This window comes from Diadema antillarum, unplaced genomic scaffold (genome assembly GCF_040938485.1).
Source record: "Diadema antillarum isolate AM-2024a unplaced genomic scaffold, OU_Dant_1.0 seq00001390_RagTag, whole genome shotgun sequence".
NCBI classification, from domain to species: domain Eukaryota; kingdom Metazoa; phylum Echinodermata; class Echinoidea; order Diadematoida; family Diadematidae; genus Diadema; species Diadema antillarum.
The window spans coordinates 967,676-988,708 of NW_027272145.1; the positions used below are offsets into that span (position 1 = coordinate 967,676).

General features: G+C 39.4%; 1 protein-coding gene across 3 annotated transcripts in view; it reads left to right on the top strand.

Moving 5' to 3' along the window:
• Positions 1-11,934, top strand: part of LOC139708931 (sodium/calcium exchanger Calx-like) — a 95,485-nt gene extending 83,551 nt beyond the window's left edge. For all 3 annotated transcript variants that reach the window (XM_071620895.1, XM_071620896.1, XM_071620897.1), the window contains exons 5-10: positions 893-1,074; positions 3,846-4,075; positions 4,930-5,268; positions 8,314-8,492; positions 9,595-9,930; positions 10,429-11,934. In XM_071620895.1, the coding sequence (XP_071476996.1) occupies positions 893-1,074; positions 3,846-4,075; positions 4,930-5,268; positions 8,314-8,492; positions 9,595-9,930; positions 10,429-10,665 (1,503 nt within the window). In that variant the 3' untranslated portion in view covers positions 10,666-11,934. The remainder of the gene's footprint in view (positions 1-892; positions 1,075-3,845; positions 4,076-4,929; positions 5,269-8,313; positions 8,493-9,594; positions 9,931-10,428) is intronic.
• Positions 11,935-21,033: the final 9,099 nt, after the last annotated feature.

Sequence of the window (21,033 nt, forward strand, 5' to 3'; positions counted from 1 at the left end):
GGTTGGTGTGGATTGCCTCTGGATAGCTTTCTCGTCAAAGTCTAATTATGCCTTTTGAAGCACTTGATTGCCATTTACAGAAATGAAAACAAGCCGAAGACTCAAGCTTTTACCACATAATACACTGAGGAAGACTTATCAATACACTGGGAAGACTTAGGCAGTATAGTGCACTCCTGTATTTTTAGGAACAGTGTGCAAAAATGGAGTTGAAAAAATTTGTGAGGCCGCAGGGCGTGCCGGAATTGTCATGAGGTATAGCTAAATTATGAAATGAATGCAACAACAGATCACAATCTTGAGTGGAAATAAAGTGACAAAACATCTGTACAGAGGCGGCAGAATAACAACTTAATGGGACTTAAATGTCCACTGACAGTGTGTTCCCTTAATCAGACTCTGGTCTAATGGATCATCATGGACTATTATCTGTTTCAAACTAATGTTGTCCTTCGTGCTTGCTTTCCCTACCTGTTTGTCATTTTGCCTCTGACAAAGAATTCTGCTAGAATCAGAAACTCAGGCCCCTTTTGACTCCATTTGACTCCATCTGCTTGCCACTATCAGATTTGAAGCAGTTTTCAACAGCCTTTTTGCTACATTCATATTACTGTTCATTAGGTTATCTATTATGCTCATTTTACAATGATATGTTTGACACAGGCCTTCCTTCTAAATTACAGTGTAGGTCTTTAGGCTGTTAATGAGGCTACACTGCAGAAATGAATGAGATAGATTCATTTTTTTTTTGGTTAATCTTGTGCAGGGAATTTGAGATGCAGCGTCTGTGTTTAAAGCAATGCAACCACTACAATAACGAGGTCAACCATCTTAAATGGATTCAAAGTAAACATAAAGTTGAGTTGGTTTTGTCTTGTCAAAATGTCCGCAGCTGTACCACAAGATCAAGAACAAGGAGGTTACAACCTACAACCCCGCTTCGGACCTGTCGAATGGCGGCACCCGCTCGGTCGTGGAATTTGCGGCAGCCTCCGTCGCCGTGTTCGAAAACGAGAAGAAGGTGAACATCGTGGTCAAGCGCTACGGCCTCATGAGCACTCAGCACATGGTCAAGTACGTATACAATGCTTCTATTCTAAATCTTCCTTGATACTCCAGTATGCGATATGACCGATGTATATCTGCATTGGTCTTATTGGCACTGTTGTGTGTTTGAGGTATATTTAAAGGCATACAAAAGTGGCACCTGCTAAAGGTTCTCTTTTAGCCTGTTGAGGATGGACTGATTTTGCTACAACTCGCATTTCCCACAGACACTTGCCCGAGTATGCTCGGGACTCATCTTCAACGGATTAATAGTGGATGCAAATGAATAAGTCAGCAATAATGGTTACTTATGCACAGCAACAACAATAGAATCAGAGTTATGGCTTTGTTCTTACTTAACACAGCTACAAAATTTAAATATTTACAGACAGATGTCATTTCTTTAGTTTAGCCAGCACAGTTCAAAAGATTTATTTTTGTTTCTCTTTCTTGTTTTCATTTTGTGGTGAGTCTTCTGTTTTTCAAATTTTGTGGCTTTCGCACAGCATCTCACCAATGATTTATTTCTGTAAGAATTCATCAATCTAACGCAGTGTGTAATATATCATATTGGCACTCATGGAGATGTTTGTGTAATGGCCAGAAGAATGCATTATGACAGGCAGCGCAGTGCCAGCTTAGAATGGTAGAGGCATGAGCAGCCAGACTCAGTGTCTGCGCATTTATCATACCGAATAGATAATCAAACGAGTTCAGACAGACGGTGAAAATGCCAGGCACATTTTGTGTGAAAGACACCATGTATGATACTTTCAAGGCTTTATGCAGGACTTTTTTTTTTCTTTTATTAAAGGCACTCACCATAGCATATTTACCACAAGATTTGGAAATTTTACATTTGTATTATGTAAACTGATATCGAAACAAAAATTATGATGATTTGTGTGTGTGTGTGTGTGTGTGTGTGACATAGGACAACCTTCTATCACAATTCTGTTTGATTCAATAGTGTGTATCATCTCCATTTCATAAAAAAGGCATGATACTCCAAATATCTCTTGGGAGAAGGGGGAGGAGGATGGATGGGATAACTGCTGATGTTTTCTCTTCCCCCCCCCCCCCCCCCCCCCACCACTTACTGTCCCAACCAGGGAATAATGCAATACCAGAGGGGTTGTCACATGCGGTATAGTAATGATGGCAATATAATCCCACAAAGGAGAGAGGATAGGGTTCAGTAACTGCCGCACTGTCTCCCCCCCCCCCCCCCCATCTCCGTGATGGAGGAGGAAGAGTCTTATTTCTCACGATCACCCCGCCCAAACCCCATACCCTCCCCCAACCTCATACCCTCCCAACCAAGGACCGATGTAATACCAGAGTAATTTTCACATACGGTAAAGATGGCAGTATAATCCAACAAAGATGAAGAAGAAGACAAAAACAAAAAGAATGGACCTAGCAAAGGAAGTGATATCCATGGTGATACTCGAGAGCTCCGAGGCTTTGTAGATCTCATCAATGTTCATCACATGACTAGTCAAGAGTAGCAGAGCCATGCTCTGTAGGTTTGCACCGCCATGATGTCATTGTGATTGATGAAAAGATGATTTTTTTAATTTTTTTTAGCTATCTTTTTATCTCTCTGCTGAACAGTGAATGATGTTGAGAGAATAGGTCCATTAAGGCCATTGTAAGGGAGTTCTATTTGCAGTGTGATGCCACAGTTTGAAACAAGATCACATCTTTTGTTACGATCGAAACGAGAGTGAGTGAGTGATGATTTTGTTTTTATTTTTGTTTGTTTTTTACAGTTGTGATAGCGGGAGAGCTGTAAGAGTGATGCTACAGTCTGTAGCCGTGTTACGAGCTTCAACAAACCTTATCAAGCATACCGAGACTAACTTGCAATATAGCTCTCTTGTCCAATTTTATATTCACACGTGACGTGCCCATGACTTTTTGCCAGTGTATTTCAAATTTTGGACACCCGACTTTCATGATAATTGCTCATCATAGCTTTTTTTGTGTGTGTATGTGATAAGTTCGGTGCTTGATATCTCTTGCACATTTATGATGTTGTGCTATGGCAAATAATTAAGAGCCACTACGAGTTGCCCAATACAGCGTGCCGTTTTCTTATATCATCATGCATTATAGTCAAGGACGTGGAATGAGCCGCGACGCTCTTTTGCTCATTGCTCGACGCCACGGCATTGCCATTAATTCTGTTATGCATGGTGAACCGCACACACAAAGAAGTAATGGGATAATGCACTGTAGTGCGTGGCAGTGATGCAGCTAGATAGACAGGGTTTGGCCTGTATATATGATAAAAGCATTTGCCATTCCAATCAAATATAATGTGCTGATGGCATTATGAATTTCGTTGGGGTTGCTGAAAAGTAAAAAAAAGCTCCCATGATCAAAAATTGTGTGTCTGTGTCAGAAAATGGTAGGAGAATAAACGATGAAATTCATACACTGTATGTATGTTACGCAGTTGCTGTATATGTACATGCACAACTATACAATCAGGGGACCTACCATGATGGAGTCAGTTTTGTAACTCCATACATGGTTGATGTGTACAAATGTCCTATGCTTTTTTGTGTAGACTATAGACTAGCTTATAATGTATTTGAATAGTGTGTGATAATTGCCAGAATACACACATATACACACACACACTACACACACAGATGCAGAGAATATAGACCCACCATTGTCATTGTTGCAGGTAGTGGGTTAGTACAATGTCCAAAGCAAATGATCGTTGGGGACATAATATTATCAGCGGAATCATAATTTTTCCACTTCATTACCCCTCTCTCTAGGTTCGAGACATTTGATGGCACTGCCGAGGCGGGCCAGGACTACATCGCCAAGAAGGGCCAGCTCATCTTCGAGCCCGGCGAAACGACGAAGAACATCGAGATCGAGATCATCGATGACTACGAGTGGGAGCCGGATGAAACGTTCTTCGTCAAGCTCCAGGTCGACACCAAGGGAAACGCGATCATCGGCAAGAAGAGCATCATCGAGGTCACCATTATCAATGATGATGGTAAGGTGGCTGTAAAGGTCAAATAAAAAAAAAGAAAAGCCATGATTTAATGCTGACCAAGACATGGGATTAAAATTATACCTGTTGATAAAATCTCTATGGAAACATGATAGACAAGAAATGCAAGTATGAAATCATCTTGTCCTAGGTTTAAAGATGCACAGTAATTCATTCAATTGATTTTATGTTGTCTGAGGAAGAAGACCTGCCTCAAAGTGCATTGAACTCCAGCTTAATTGCACATAATGAAATGAAGCCCCAGAGCATTTGTTTCATAATTTGTATTAAAAGTGGCCAAACAACCCAACTCATGATCAGTGCAATATCGCAGTGCTGTGAAACAGTTCTAGTGGCCTAAGCCTTTGAGATAGCTCCTTAAATGACTCTAAATGAGTATAGGCAGAGACAAAACTAAACAAGATCTACATGTGCATGGTGTTATCCACCACTCAATGGATACTGGTACTCATATCAAGCATATTAACTATGTGCCCAGGCATTTTGCTGTAACTTGCTGTATTTTTTTTTTTAATAATCATCAGTATTTTGGCTTCTGGTCAATTCCTCCAAACTTGACCCATTTGTAAGCTGGCCTGCCCACTCAGGCTTAACAATCTGCCTCAGTTCAACCAGGAGTCCATGGTGACACAATGGGGTTTAAAGGTGATTAGGTAATCCCCATTCATTGACAGTTAATAGTCTCTGCACATCTGTGCCTGACTGAATAAGAAAGCATTCCAAAAGAGGCAATGTCGGTGAGTAACGCATACTTGTTGTTTAGGGTTAAAGCCTGTCATACCTCTCAAACGTCTCTGTTTGTCCACATCCCTGAATTTTTTTTTTTTTTGTCTCAGAGCCCGGCACCCTGGAATTCACCAAGACCAGTTACATCGTTAAGGAGAGCATCGGCTCGGCCGTGCTGCCGGTCATCCGCAACCAGGGCAGCGACGGCAAGATCGAGGTCAAGTGGAAGACCAAGGACATCGAGGCGGTCAATGGCCAGGACTACACCGGTGGCGAGGGCACCCTGGTCTTTGAGCACGGCGAGCGGGAGAAGTTCATCGAGATCCCCATCATCGACGACCAGGAGTACGAGAAGGACGAGAGCTTTGAGGTGGAGCTGAGCGAGCCCACCGGCGGCGCGCAGCTGGGACGCCTCAAGAAGACAGTGGTGACGATTATCAATGATGACGGTGAGTACTTTATCAAACTGATGTGGCTGATCATTGACAAATTAAATTCCTTACTTCTGACCACCGTGGATTTACTCTAGACTGTTTCTGTATACAGAAATGTGGAAGAAAACCCTTATTTTGTGGAAGAAAAATTGCCTGTCTCGGAATTGAAATTTCCAGTGTGTGCTGACCACTTTGCAACCCTCAGAAAAAACAAAAGGCCCTCACACTTAAATTGATGTTAATGATAAAGAGACCACTAAATCTGACGTCAGTCATTTCTGTCTTACGGAGCAGTTGCTTTTTTTTAATCAACATGTAGCCTATGTTCAGTTGATGACGCTTGCGTGTACATTTCTCTCTTACAAGCAGTGCCACTCATCTACATGTATTTAAAGCAGTATCCAGGCAATAAACACTCTTTAGAACTAGTTTTTCAGACTAGTTTTTATTACTATTTTTTTAAACAAGTTTTTCAGGCAAACAAATTAAGATGACTTTGTTTGACATCCATATTCTAGACCAGTTTTGCTTAATTTAGTTGGAGGCAGCATTGATATGTATTGAGATGTATAGAGCTTGTTTTTTGCTTTACGGACCAGAATGTTTGAACCAGTAAAAACAGTCGACTGCCGTATTGCACTTTGGTTATTCTGTGATGCCTTATTACCTTTAATGTTTGCCATTAATTAATTTCCACCTGAAATGACTACTCAATGTTGGGTCAATAATTGCATGTACCCTCATTTGTCAGCCAACTTTAGTGGTAGAATGAGCTGTGGCCCCGTGTTTGCAGTGTTAAGAAGTAAATAGCCATTAGAATCCCAGCAGTTAAAATCCCTGATCATGTGTAATGGATAGAGAGGCATTTGACCTGAAAAGAGACTGTACTGTCACACCAAACAAAAGGGTCATCCCTGGACAAAAACTCTGTGAGTTCAGTTTTTTGTTCAAGTAGATGTCAATGAATACAACCCCCCCCCCCCATAAAAAAAAAGGGAGAAGAAAAGACGTAAGAATACAGGACACCCACTTAACATGGTAAAAGTGTCATCCAAGTTGGATGTGAAATGGGAGACTTATTGAATGTTAGATTTTTACATGTTTTCACCAAGTAGTGGTGTTGGGTTTGTTTTTTTTTTGTGACCAAATATGCCAGTCATGTAACTTATCAACTTTCTAGGTTCTTGTCACATATGACAAATATTTGATGCAAAGTCTGCAGGGTTTTTGTTCAAAACAGTATGAAATTCAGTGAAGACTTCTTTGTAGGTCAATTTGAATCTTGCTATACTATGACATCATCAATTCATTTAATTTTCATATGTAGTTCTTGCCTCGAATATTACTGTTTCATGCCAGCATGTGAAGCTCTGAACTACTCCAACTTTCCATTTGTTAAGGACGATTTGGATTAAAAAAAGACCCTATAATATTTACCCTTTTATTTTGATTTATTCTGTCTATTAACCCTAATCAGGCTGGGGGGGGGGGGTGGAATCCACCCCCCTCGACGTTTCGTGCAATATCTTCGCAGCGCGATAAGCTCCCGCAGCGATGTTTCAGGACTTTTTTCTTTCAAGTATCGCGCAACTTTTGAGACCAAAATTGTTGCGCCTGCGTGTACCGTTTTGACGCGACGTCCGTTCGAAAAAAATTCGTCAACCCCAAAATTGCTCCAAAACGTGATTTTGTGTACAAATCCAATGCAAATTGTGTTTTTTCAATTAATTCACATAAAAATTCATATCTTGACTTAGAATGGATGAAATTAATTCATTTTAGCATAATAAAGCTTCGAAAAATGTCTGTGACAAATTTTGGCCAAAAAACAAACAAAAACAAAAGGTCGAAAAACAAAGAAATACATAAGAAATTCAAAAAACAATCACATACATAAGAAATTAATTTCGATACAGATTTTTTTTTATCCTATGTCTCAGGAGAATGATACAAGAAACATTTTTTAAAAGAAATTAGCTTAATTAGAGCATTAATAAGTGATTTAGAACCCAAAACTGATTTTATGCATTAATTACAATAATTAATTAATATAAAATATAAGAAAAATTTTTCGGAGAAAGCAACCATACATTTTGATAGTATACATCGCGGGCGTCGTGTGTGCCTATTTTCGGCGCGATCACGTGTTCCATAGGCGAGATCTGAAGGGGGGGCGAAATCCGCCCCCCCCCCCCCCCCCCCCCCCCCCCCCCCCCCCCCCCCCCAGATATAGCATAGCCAAAAAAGCCCAGCCTGATTAGGGTTAAAGCCAAGTTGAATGTGGTATGGAATAGTGCTTGAATGCCATGGGAAAGAAAATACAGAAGTAGATAAATGTTACACATGGCTTCAGTATAGCTGTAGCACTTTCACCTGAAAATTGAAAGAGAAATAGTGCATCCTGTTGGTGGTGTTATTGGTGTTTTTGTTGTTATTGTTGTTCCCATAAACTGTGGTGAACTGCTACTCTTAGGTCATATTTCATGTGTGGCTGCTTTATTTATGTGAGGATGAAATGTTTCTGCTGGTCCAGGCTCCTGTATCATATTACAATGTACTTCCACTGACCCGTAATGGGTAAAAGGATAGTCGCACTGAAGATCTCTCATCTGCTCAAATAATAGTCTTGATGCCAAACTCCTATCTTTAAAGGATTAACCTTCTACCTTTTTTTTTGCAAAATAATTAGAAGCCATCTTATGAAGTGTTCAGGAGCATACAGTTCTAGAGGAATTTGAAGTTAATTTGATGAAAACCGGGTTTGAAATGACCGAGATATCCAAATACAAAGTTAAACAAAGCAACCCTAAGAAAAGTTGGGTCCCACCTTTAATTGGGATTGCTTGGTTTTGGATTTCTCAGCCATTTTAAAAAACCAATTTTTATCAAATAAATTTTGAATTCCTTGAAGAATTATATGCTCTTTCACGTTTCATAAAGAGGTTTCTCATTGTCTGAAAAAATAATCATTAAAAAAAAAAACGTTGGAGACCTGGAGCCCCATCTCAATCAAGACTGTACCATCCCTTTTTAATGCTACTAATTGTGCATTCCTTGCAGATTACACTAGCATGCTGGACAGAGTTGTGAAGATCACCCACGTCAACCTCGATCGCCTCAGGATCGGCAATGCGACCTTTGCCGACCAGTTCCGGGATGCCATGAACGTGAATGGTGGGGATGTGGAAAATGCCACTGGATTTGACTACGTCATGCACTTCCTAACATTTGGTTTCAAGGTACAAATGGAAACTTGTTATTTCATCACAGGGAGTAGTTTTACAGAAGTTCGTTGCATTATAATATATTTTACACTTTTGAACCAACCTGAAATTATGTCCACCATGCTGAAAGATTCTGCCTTCAAGCAGAGTTCGTGTCCGACCAACCTGTACAAAAAATAAAGTACCTACCATAATCCACTGTGAATGTCATCAACTATATCATGTTTCCTTTGCACCGTTTGGTCAGTAATAATCAGCAGAGTAGATTAGCTATCTTATTTGTACAAGAGCAAACAGATTTTGCATGTTACTTAATCTTGTAATGAATTTTACTCAGTTAACCAGTTGAGGATGAGTCCCGAGTATTCTCGGGCAAGTGTCTATGGGAAATGTGTGTTGTAGCAAAATCAAACCGTCTTCGGGGAGTACTCCATGCTTAGTTTAGCTCACAGCTGCAGTCTTCTGTCGGTGTTAAGATGTTGGGAGTGGAACTGGAAGTTCCTGGCAAAGATATTTGTCTGCATTTTGTCTCTTTTAAGTTGACACTCCATGAGACATCGTAGAACCTTGTTGAGTGTCCTCAATATCCAAGTGTTTTGGTTTGACTGGAAGTGTAGGCATAAGCTGATAGCGGTCAATTTGCAGAAATCCACTGAACTCCACATGTAAGCTTCATGACCAGTGGTCTAAAACGTTCGCCCCAAATGTCACAATTTTAATTAGAACATAATGTATTTGAAATGTTCCATCTTTCTACATGAACACAGACCCTCAAGAAGAAAGTGCAGTGACAATACACTGTCTCATTGTCTACATATGGCAAAGATCCGTTGCATGATGTTTGCGGAATAGTTTGTTATGCTTAGTGCACCTTTTTGGTGAATTGAAAACTTTTATTTGTACCACATGCTCTTGGATAATTTATGTTTTCCTGTTTCTAATATTCTAAAACTGATATTCTGATGATCTCTTGTTTTAAACAGTCTGATATGTTGTCTTTGAATTTCTGTGACTACTTGGAGTAAATTGAGGTGACACCAATCTACTACAAATGTAAGTGAAGTTGTGTCATATTCTGACTGTAGCTTTTGCTCTCACCGCCCTACCTTGACGCTAGGTCATCTTCGCCTGCGTGCCTCCACCAAACTTCCTGAACTCGGGCGGATGGATCACGTTCGTCGTCGCCCTGGGATTCATTGCCATTTTGACGGCGCTGATCGGCGACCTGGCCAGCATCTTCGGGTGCCTGATCTCGCTGAAGGACAGCGTGACGGCCATCACCTTCGTGGCCCTGGGCACCAGTCTGCCTGACACCTTCGCCAGCAAGACGGCGGCCAACAACGAGAACTCGGCCGACAACGCTGTCGGCAACGTGACGGGCAGCAACTCCGTGAACGTGTTCCTGGGCTTGGGTCTTCCGTGGCTCATCGCTGCCATCTACTGGGCAGCGCAGGTTAGTGACAAATTTTTAATTTCGTACGTTTCCTTTGCCCGTCTGCTGTGAAAAATGTGAGAGGCTGAGGTTAGACTTGATGTAGTAGAAATATGGGGGAGGGGAGAGATAGTGGAGGAGTTGGGAATCAACTGGCAACATTTTGTTTGTCAAGCTCAACCTTGATTATTGAGGAATGCATGAAAGTGTGTAATATGATGGTCAGCCAGTCATGGCTTCTTTGTTACTTACTACATGATGCATCTGCATTTTATGTTGCCCAATTCTGTTGCACGGAGCTCAAAACTCTTGACGACATATTGTGAGTTGTGGCAATTCCACAAAAAAGTGCAAACATACATACAAGTTTCATACAATAGCGTACAATTATATGTTCACATATTGGAGTGTATCAGACTTTGTTTATGTATGAATGGAATGGCACCCAAATGTAGATAATCATTGATAGCAATATACTCTTACTCCCATGCTCTTCCGTGCATTTTTGTACGTTTCCAGGATGACACCTTTGCCGTCCCCGCTGGCAGCCTCGCGTTCAGCGTGGCCACGTACACCGTCTGCGCCATCGTCACCATCGTCATCCTCATGATGAGGCGGTACTTCGGCTTCTTCGGCAAGGCGGAGCTCGGCGGACCGCCGCTAGGGCGGTACATCACTTCGGGGATCCTTATGTTCCTCTGGGTGCTTTACGTTCTTCTCTCCTCCTTACAGGAGTATACCATCATCAAAATATAAATAGTGAAAAACGAAATAACACCAAAAAGCAAAACAAAAAGAGTCATTGACTGATTTAAGGAGAACTAGCTCTTCGCTGTATTCATTGCATCGCTCGCCATCAGACTATGATAGAATTTTGCAGGGGAAGACGTGAGTCTGTGTTGCATGACTCAGAAACAATCATTGAAGCTAGGCTGGTCTGAGAACATCATCAATGTAACGTCTGACTCGATGAACGTCCTACAACAAATAATGACAAGGATCATCAATGAAGGTGATTAATGTCACTTCGTTGTTGTTTAGATATATTCTCATTCTTGCTTGTGAAAGGGATCCAGACAAAATAAGGGCATTACATTAGTTACTGTATACGCCATACATTTTATGAAGTTTTTATTCTCACAAATTCCGTGAGTCAGGCGCTATTCACGAATTTAACAACATGAAAAAAATATCAACTCTAACCCGAACGTTAATGTGACATGCATACATACATTTCTCCTTGCATTGCGCTACTTCCTGACTGCGGATTCAACCACTCGCAAAGTTTTTAGAGAGTCCCGATTCAAAAAAAAAAATGACTCGCTAAATATATGGCGTATACAGAAGATATTCAAGTTTTGTGCACATGCAGAAACCAGAAGAAGTGTTTTTTCAGGAAGTTGAGTCTCTGTGAGAGAGAAAGAGAGTGGGAAAAAGAGTGAGTGAGAGAGAGAGAGGGAGAGAGAGAGAGCAAAAGTGTAAATTGTATATCATGTGATCAATCAGAGAGGTTAGTCGGAGAGACTTTTTTTTTACTGACAGCTGTCTTGTGTCGGGAATGGTAGTAGTCTCGCTGTTACAAGCCTTCCAGTCTCCGACGATTTCTGAATTACCACTGGCAGGTAGAAGGTGTGAGTCTGTACTCCATAACTTTTTCTGCTTTTGTAAAACAGAGAATGTAAATAATTTCTTCCGCTTCCAGTCTCGGTTGGATCGGAATGCTTTCATTCTTCAAGTTAATGTTTGGTGGGGAGAACACGAAAATGGAATTGCATTTCACACTCTCTGCTGGGCTAGTCTGTGTTCTTCTGTTTTCATAGAACGAGAAGGTGACTTGTTGTACGTAGTGGGAGTTTTGGGGCTGTGCGCAATCCTTTCGTTTCTTGTTCACACTTATATGCAACAGTGAAATAGAACTTGCCAGCTTTTTTAAAAGGGCAAAAGATGATTATTATTGGTTTCAAAGATGTTAACGTGAACTCCCAAACAAACGAAACACTCGTGTTTGCATCAGTGGTATCAACAGAGTAGATTGTTTTTCATCTTTTCTTTGCAACTGTATAGATATTTATGTTTCTTGTGTTGTTAGCAACAGGCATGAGATTTCTCCGCGGATCCGCGGATTTCCGCGGATTTTGAAATTCTGGTTAGAAAATACACAGTCGGGAAAATTTCCGTGATTTTCCTCTTTTTCTTTTTTTTTTTTTTTTTCGCAGCCACCATATCTCGCCGTGTGTGAATGGTGATGAGTGCATTTTGTCAGCGGGCAGCTGTGCGATGTTGCATGTTTCATGCGTGAAATGGATGTGAAACGTGCGTGTCGATCAACTTGTAGCTACTATACTAGTGTAGCTTGCAGTGTGGTGTGATATGATGCACGGGCACACGTGAGGCTGTAACTGCGTATTACGTGTATCATTACTATCAAGGAGCTTCGGCATGCATGCTGCCGCAGCATTCAGCGCGATGCATTGACCGAAAGATCGGTCTGTATCTGTCCGTCGGGCGGGGAATGTTCGGCGGAGACTTGCGTCTGGCTTCACGGATCTCCGTATACGGAGGATCGGACAGCGTTATGGCAAAATATAAAAGAGTCCTCCGGACAGACGGATCTTTCTGTCTACGCGATGCGTAGACCTCCGTAGGGATCCGTGAAGCCAGACGCAGTCTCCGCGGAACATTCCCCGACGGACAGATACGGACCGATCTTTCGGTCAACGCGATGCGCTGCTTTTGTATCCCGCTGATTACGTTGGCGTGACCTAACGTTACATTTGTCATCGTGATTTTGTGGACCGGTGAGAATATTTCTTTCTTCAATGAGAAAATGTTTATGGACTTAACCGGGTCTACAAATTTTTGTACCTCCTGTAAGGTATTATAGGCAGTCTAAGTTAGCTGTTGCATGGACGTAGAGACGGTCAACAGTGCTGAGCTGCATGTATGATTTATTTTCAGCTCTCTTACATACCATGGTACATGATTCTCTACTAGACTACATGGACCAAGTACAAGATCAGCAATACTTTGCCTGGTCTGCGCACTGTAAACTGTTAATGGACTGAGGTAAAGACAGCCAACAATGGCAATGCTAAGCTGTGATTTTTTTTTTGTACCCGTATGAACTGAATCCAGCAAGACGTCACCTGGGTGTACATTACTGTGATTTATTATGGCCTCACATTTGAGTAGGTCCTAGGTATTCAACAGTTAAGCATACTATTCCTTCCTTTAGATTTTGCAAGTGTCATTTATGAGTTCAATTATCACAATGTTTCTCTGTAAAATGTACCTCATAACAATAGTAAATTTCAGTTGTAAAATGCATTAAAATGAGTTTTTTCGTACCTTGAATTTCAAAAAGTCCTCACCGTGGGAGGGGGGACACCACCCTCCCACACCCTCCCCCCGCTCGGTCGCTACGCTCCCTCACAGCTTGGTCGCTTCGCTCCCTCGCAAACTCTTCTCCTCTTTTTTCAACTTTTCTCTGTCTCATGCCTGTAGCAAAGACATTGAAACTGTCAGTATTCCGTATTCTACTGCTGCGAAGTAAACGATATGTGAAGAAAACCGACAGTATGTGTTGCAAAAGTAAAGGAAGAAAGAAAAATGTAAATAAAATGCTTTCGTTATTGCTAGAGAACTCCTTTGCTGTTCTTACTGCATGCAATCCTTTTCATTGCAGATTCTGCCCCATCTTTATATGTTTCTGCTTGTTGCTCGCTCATGGTTTATAACTCTCCAATCCCTAATGTCCCTGTCATCTCAACTTTGAAATTAACAACTTCTCAGAAAATCATTTCCTGTCAGCTGAGTATTTTTGGTATTTCATGATACAGACATGAAATACCTGGAAAGTAAACAAACAGACATAAAATTGCACTCTAACACAGATTGATGAAAATAAGTTCATTTTTTTTTTTCATGGAAAGTATATAACCCATCAATGATTTCTTGAATATACTCTGCTTATATATATCCAGTTTGTCAGATTTTTCAAAGTAGAGCAACATTTAGATTCCCATAATGCCAAGTTGGCATCACTGAAGCGAAATGTAGAGACCACCAGTGCCAAAAAAAGAAAAGAATAAAAAGAAAAGGAAGTACATACTAAATGTATTAAAGTGACTGTGTATAAACTGTGTTGTGAAATCCTCCTCATTCATCTCAAGAGTGCAAATGTGTAACATTTTGCACTGAACTTTGTGCATGTGAAACTAGAGTGAGCCCTCGCAAGGTGCACTTGAGGAATGGCATACAACTGATGGGAATGGAATGAGAGCATTGTAGTGATTGGTTCATCAATTCAAGCGTAAAATGCAAACAGAAATGTAGCAGTCCTTCAAATAGTTCAAAGCCGCATGGCCTTAAAAAAAAAAAAAAACAAACCCAAAGTGTTGACGCTTATCAAGGGCAATTCACACTGGAGGATTTCTTCTGTAATGTTCAATGCTGTAAAGATTTGATGTCTGTTCCAAGGATCAGAGTAAGGGTAAATGCTTTCATCACATGTGTGCTCTTTGTTTTTATGTCTCCCCCTCAAAGATAAAGATAGTGATACCCATTAAATTTCTTCAGGATGTGTTTGGGATCAAATACCATTTCAAGATGTGTGATACTTGGCTAGTTTTTCTAACACCAGTATTTTGTACTCTTTTTAAAAAACCAATCATAACCTGATAACTGTTTGGACTCGTATGGTATTGTGTGGTAAGGGTTGTATGTATAAAAGTTGGTGTAATAATCACTTTATTTTATGGAGAGAAGTGCTAAATTGTCACTCAAGAATGGGAATGTATAAACTTCCTGAGAATTAACGGATAAATGGTTATATGATATGAAATGTCGAAGACTTGCTATGTAATGTTGACTTCCTCAATCATGAGAAGAAAATGTACCACGTTGCAATCTGCTGCTCAAAATTTGAAGTCAAAAGTTATTGCGATTATAATTTGTCAATGAAGCTTGTGAGATCTTGCTGTAGTGCCATCACATTGTACATGGCTGTATAGAAGATGAAATAAATTGATTTTCACACACATCTCCAGTTGACTTGAATTAGAGAAAGGGATGTGATCTTTTTTTTTCTTCCATTTTTTCTACATTTTTACACCCTTAAAAATGCAGACCACACGTGTCGCTTATCATCCTGCTCGTTGATGCAGTGTAAGTGGTATGAAGCTGCGAATCTAATCTTGTCGTGTCCTCCAAAAAAAAAGTCAGCTATGCCAGTGGCTGTTTTTCCCACGACTGTTCTTGATTCTTCTGAGTGTATTGAATATATGCAGCCTTTATCAGGGTTTATCATTTGTGAAAACTGTCCATACCTGTGGACTCTATGCTGTTTGGTACATCAAGCAATATCGTATGTGTGAGGTTTTGTAAATTGGCATGTTTCAAAAAGTTTGGATCATAGAAAAGGACAGGTGAATTGAATACTATGCCTGCATTAATGTGAGGTTTTATTTCATTTGTTTAGATTTCTTCATCATGGACTTCTTCCATTTAAACCTTTCAGTGCATTCTCTGTGTCATGACATGTAATATTGCAGAGAGTTCTAACCATTTGTATTTTGTACAGAAATTTAGACTCAAAATGTTTGAATATCCTGTCAATCATCTGTAAAATTCTGTAATTTTATGTGAATTGCAAGTCATTGCTGGATCTGTTCTTGTTTTATTATTTGTCTATCAAAGAAATAAGCCATGTCGATAAGCCATAGATATCAAACATGCTTATGGCAACCTAGCAGGCAGGGTTAATATTTTATGTTCTACGCTGACTCATGTTCAGTGTTGTAATATCTTACCCACTTTATTCAGTTGATTGACATGAAAGTCATTGAAGATGATTTTCTTGTCCTGGATCAAGTGATAGTATATGTATAGTGTCTACTGAATGGCACTGCAAGTTGCTTTGGAACTGACCAGTGTTAGTTTCACATCAAGAGGATAATTACTTGAATACTTTCATTGAATACTTGATCAAATTATGACCAAATTAATTCTTTTTGCAATATCTTTGTATCTTTTACATTCTTCCATCACATTGTATTTCCACAATGGTCTCAGTAGGTAGTGAGGGGTTCTCCTGCACACGTTTCCATGGCAACAGTCTGGATATGCAGCGCTCATTGTGCCTGTTTAAAGATGACCTTGTTCGTAGCTATCTCTTTTGTGAGAGTACATGGTAATATGTGACAAGAGAGACATCCAGGGTTCAAATTCATTGTGAAACTGTTATATTATTATGATTATTGTTGTCATTATCATTATTATTTTTGTCATTATTTATAGTACCAGAAAATAACTCTTGGATGTCACATAACAGCTTCATACTGACTTGCAATAAAAACTGTTACTGTCTTTGTCAGTTGCCAACACAAGAATGCCCAAAGTCTTACATTACAGGGCTTTTAGTTTTTACACATAGGGGATCTCCCTCAACAAACTGTATGCCCAATAGAGGGCGCTCGAGTCCAAGTTTCACTGACACACCTTATAACATCGTGCCTTCTTTTAGCAATCTCTTTGTAACATGTGTTGCCAGGGGTTTGTTTGCAAGGTGCTGCATTGGGTTTTAAGACCAATTGACTGGAGCAGCGGTTACCATGTTTACCGTCTGGGATCATACGAATTGTGTGCAGTAGTTGAAGATGAAGTATGACCTGAATATCAATGCGTTAGTGATGGCTAGGCATAGGAATTAAAAGGTTTGAAAAGCTGGTGAGGCTGTTAATCTTTCTTACTGATACTGTAAAACCAGGAATATTCACGGCATGAAACTTTTGCAAGTTGGAGCCATCGGCCTTTTTCGCGGCAGGATAGCTTTCGCGGATTGGCAACTGGCATTCAATGCTTCGCGTGAACAAAAACTTTCTTGTGCACTTTGATTTCACAAATCTTGGCTTCTTGAATTTTTTTCAAAGTTTCCGTGCTTGGAAAAAATGTTTGGTTTCACAGAAAACGCGACGACTTGCTGTACAGAACAAACGTATGCATGAAATACTCATAGATTGAAACTTGAAACTCCTGTTCTATTAAAAACTAGGGAGATGCTCATTTTTTTTTTATCCCCAGATGTCAGTTGAAGTTGATGTTGATGTTGGTTCAGGGCAACTGAGATTCAGTTTGAAATAGTGAAGAAATCTCTTACCACTGAAATTTGATACTTTTCTCTGATATTTTTATTTCTTATATCATTTTACATGCTGTCTTTCATGAGCAATAGGTAACACACTATGCCTTTTGAAGTCTTACATACACTCTTTCTCACCACTTTCAGCTCTGAAATCTTTAGGTATATTCAACACAGTCACATAGATACATGTGAACTGGATATATTATGCTATATATAGGGACTGCTCATAAGAATCATAAAAGAAATTAGATACATTTTTAGTATAGCTTTCTAACTTTGTATGCAATAAAAAGTCTGTGATTGACAAGTAATTGACTGGAATTGATCAAAGCTTTACTTAAATTGTTTGAGTTTACAGCTTCAAATGTGACATTACAGATTTGAAGTGGAATTTAAAGTGAAAAAGTGTGAACATTTATGCATTAAACAGAGGACTGCAAATGGGAAAGAAAAATCTCTTTATAGAGACTAAAGGAACAGCTTTTTTATTACCATTATTCTTACATAACACTCACTACATACCATGGTTGTTTGAATTGATTCAAGGGTTTGTGATTGGTCCGCTAATGAGTGGATTTGCCAGTTTGTAAAACCATCGTATACAGTATGAAGTAAAAATTGTACAGTGCATGATACTGGGCCTTGTCTGCCTCTGAAGATGAAAGTGTCTCTTCGGAGTGTTTTGCCATTTTAAACGCTTTCAATGTCTCCTATATTGCTTTCAATTTTCATGACAGTTAAGACTGAAGCTGCCTGCCACATACTGATTCAATTTTTTATGCATTGTGCTCTGTTATTTCCTTGGAAACCAACTGAGGAATCGTAGGTATCAAACAAAAATGAAGTGCGGGTAGATTTACATTTTTTGCAATTCATGCACTATATCAAGCATTAACATGCACTGCTCTGTTTCCATTCTGTAAGCTTGTCCATACTAAAACATAACGTTGTATCATACATGGAGGTGTTTAGAAGAAACTGACTTATATATTCATTCATTTGGCAATATTTATGGAAGAATCAGTAATATATGATCTTGTATTAGAATTATCATCATTTTTAGGTGTTTTTTATATATGTAGATTGCTCATGTGGCATTGTGTTGAAAACAGACTCAAACTTTCCTATTAATGTCTGGTGTATCTGTAGATAAAGGGAATTGTGCACAACCTCTCTGTTTAGAGGTGCATGCACTATGTCAATATTTAGAAATAAAATATAGGTTGTGAAAATCTGTAAAAAGGAACAGTAGTGTTTGCTTTTGATTTCCTTTGGTTTCAGACATAAAGAGTGGTGTGTCATTAAATGAAACCCAAATATTATATGCAAATCGAGGGAATGCAGCAATATTAGCAGAACACTTCAGCGAAGTCTGGAGAAAATCTGTTCTTGACAATCTGTTCAAAAGTTATAATTTTTTGCTGTTTTGGCACAGTCTTTGCTGGATGAAGAGTCTACAATAGGCCTACTTTGTGACATCATGTATTAGCAAATAAAGAAAATATGAAGAAAATTCAACGTATTTGCAATTTTGTGGTATGATGAAAGAGAACTTGACTTACTTCTCTCAGAAAGTAAGGGGAATGATATTACTGTAACATATGTCATTAACAAGTCGAAGGAATGTGAACCTTTCACATAAAAATGACATTTTGGGGAATTCTCTTTATATTTTCTTTATATCGTGATACATACATGACATCACACACTGTAGTAGTCTTCTCATCTAGCAAAGGCTGCACCAAAGTTGTAAAAATTCATAACGTTTTTATGGATTGTCCGATGTTCCATGAACTTTGCTGATGTGTGCTATACTAAGATTGCTGCATCAATTCAATTGACATGTATACTTGGGTTTCATTTCTCTTTAAAAGTACAAGTGTACGTGGCAGCGAGGATGGGAAAGTGAAATTCAGAGAGGAGGAGGAAAAAAATAGACAGACAGACAGACAGAGTGAGGGAGAAAGAGATAGAAAGAGGGACAGAAAGACAGAAGGTGAGAAAAAGAGACAGAATGGCAGGGAAAGAGAAGAGAGAGAGACATACAGAGAGAAAGAAAGAGATACAGACAGACAGAGGGGAAGAAAGATACAGAGAGAAAGAGAGACAGAGAGTTGTTGAAGGTTTATTTTACTCAACAACCCATACTCTTGGTATCTGAGTCCGATGAAAAGACATAAATATCACCGTATTATCAATTCAATAATACAAAGTTGCAAATAACTTTTAAAAAAATACAAAACAGCTATAACAAAGTAAATAAGAGTGAAATATGATTGATGAAAACAAAGGAGAGAAAGGGAAAGGGACTGAGAGACAGAAAAAAGAAAGACAAAAAATGGGGAGAGACAAGCAGACAGGGAAAAAAAGAGAAAGCAGACAGGTATATGAAAAGAAAGAAGTACAGACAAACAGAAACAGAGAAAGTTAGAAAAGACAGAAAGACAAAAAAGAGTGAGGAAGGGAGAGAGGGAGGGGCAGATAAAGGAAGGTGAAAGAAAGATACAAATAGACTGGGAGATAGAAAGAGAAAGACAGAAAAAGGTGGGAAAAAGAGAAATCAGACAGAGAAAAGGGAAAATGAAAATACAGACAAATAGAAACAGAGAAAGATAGAAAAAGAGAGAAAGACAGACAGAGGAAGAGAGAAAGAGAATGAAGGACAGATAGAGGGAGAGGGAAATGAAGAGATACAGATAGACTGGGAGATAGAAAGAGAACAGAAAAAAAAAAGGTAGAGACAGAGGTAGAAAAAAAGAAATCAGATAGGGAAAAGGAAAGAAAGAAATACAGACACAGAAAATAGAAAAGAGAGAAAGACAGATAGAGTGAGAGAGAGGGAGAGAGGGAGGGGCAGATAGAGGGAGGTTTAAAGAAAGAAATACACACAGACTGGGAGAAAGAAAGAGAAAGAGACAGAAAAGGGGTAGAGACAGACAGAGGTAGAAAAAAGAGAAAGCAGACAGGTATAAGGGCAGAAAAAAATACAGACAAATAGAAACAGAGAAAGATAGAAAAAGAGAGAAAGACAGACAGATAGAGGGAGAGAGAGAGAGAGAATGAAGGACAGTAGAGAGAGAGGGGGGAAATGAAGAGATACAGATAGACTGGGAGATAGAAAGAGAACAGAAAAAAGGTAGAGACAGACAGGTAGAAAAAAGAGGAATCAGACAGGGAAAAGGAAAGAAAGAAATACAGACAAACAGAAACAGAGAAACATAGAAAGAGAGAGAGACAGAAAGAGAGAGAGAGAGGGAGAGAGGAGAAATTATAGAAATCATAGGTATTAGGAAATGTATGATCACAATAATGCTAACTGTGTAAATAAAAACAGTTCCGCTGTATATTGTCATTATAGTTAAGATATGATGATGATGATGATCCATGCTGATGTTGACATGATGATGATGATAATAACAGTGATATTGATTATCATTATTATCATTATCATTTAATGTCTAAATTATAATCATAGATGCTAGGTAGTTACAGCAGCTGCACGGTACATGTGATATTCCGGATGATGCTCGTTCAAATTCCGTGTGTACTGAAACTTTATCATAATGTAAAATATGTATACGTTAGCTTTATGGTGCGGTATCTGTTGGATCACTTTGAACTTTGAATGACGCGCCTTTATTTGCACAACAAAAGCAGCAATTCATGTATGGTCTAATGTGCTGATTCATAATTGTCTGCCGTGTACAAACAATTTAGTGGACGCCAAAGAGCTTTTCCCCAGTAGAGGAGAAAAATTTGTGGACGCGATCTCGCGAGAGAGTGTAAAGTGTACGAACAGCCCGAACAACGCGAAGTGAAGGAGCGCCTCGTCGGGGATTACCGTTTAGTGGACGCTCAACAACATTATCACAACAAAGGCAAAGATAACGGATATGAAATATATCGAAAGGAAGTAAGTGCACCATGAAGTATCTTCTTCTGTGCATACTCTTGCAAACACAGTCATTTGTATTTGGTATTCT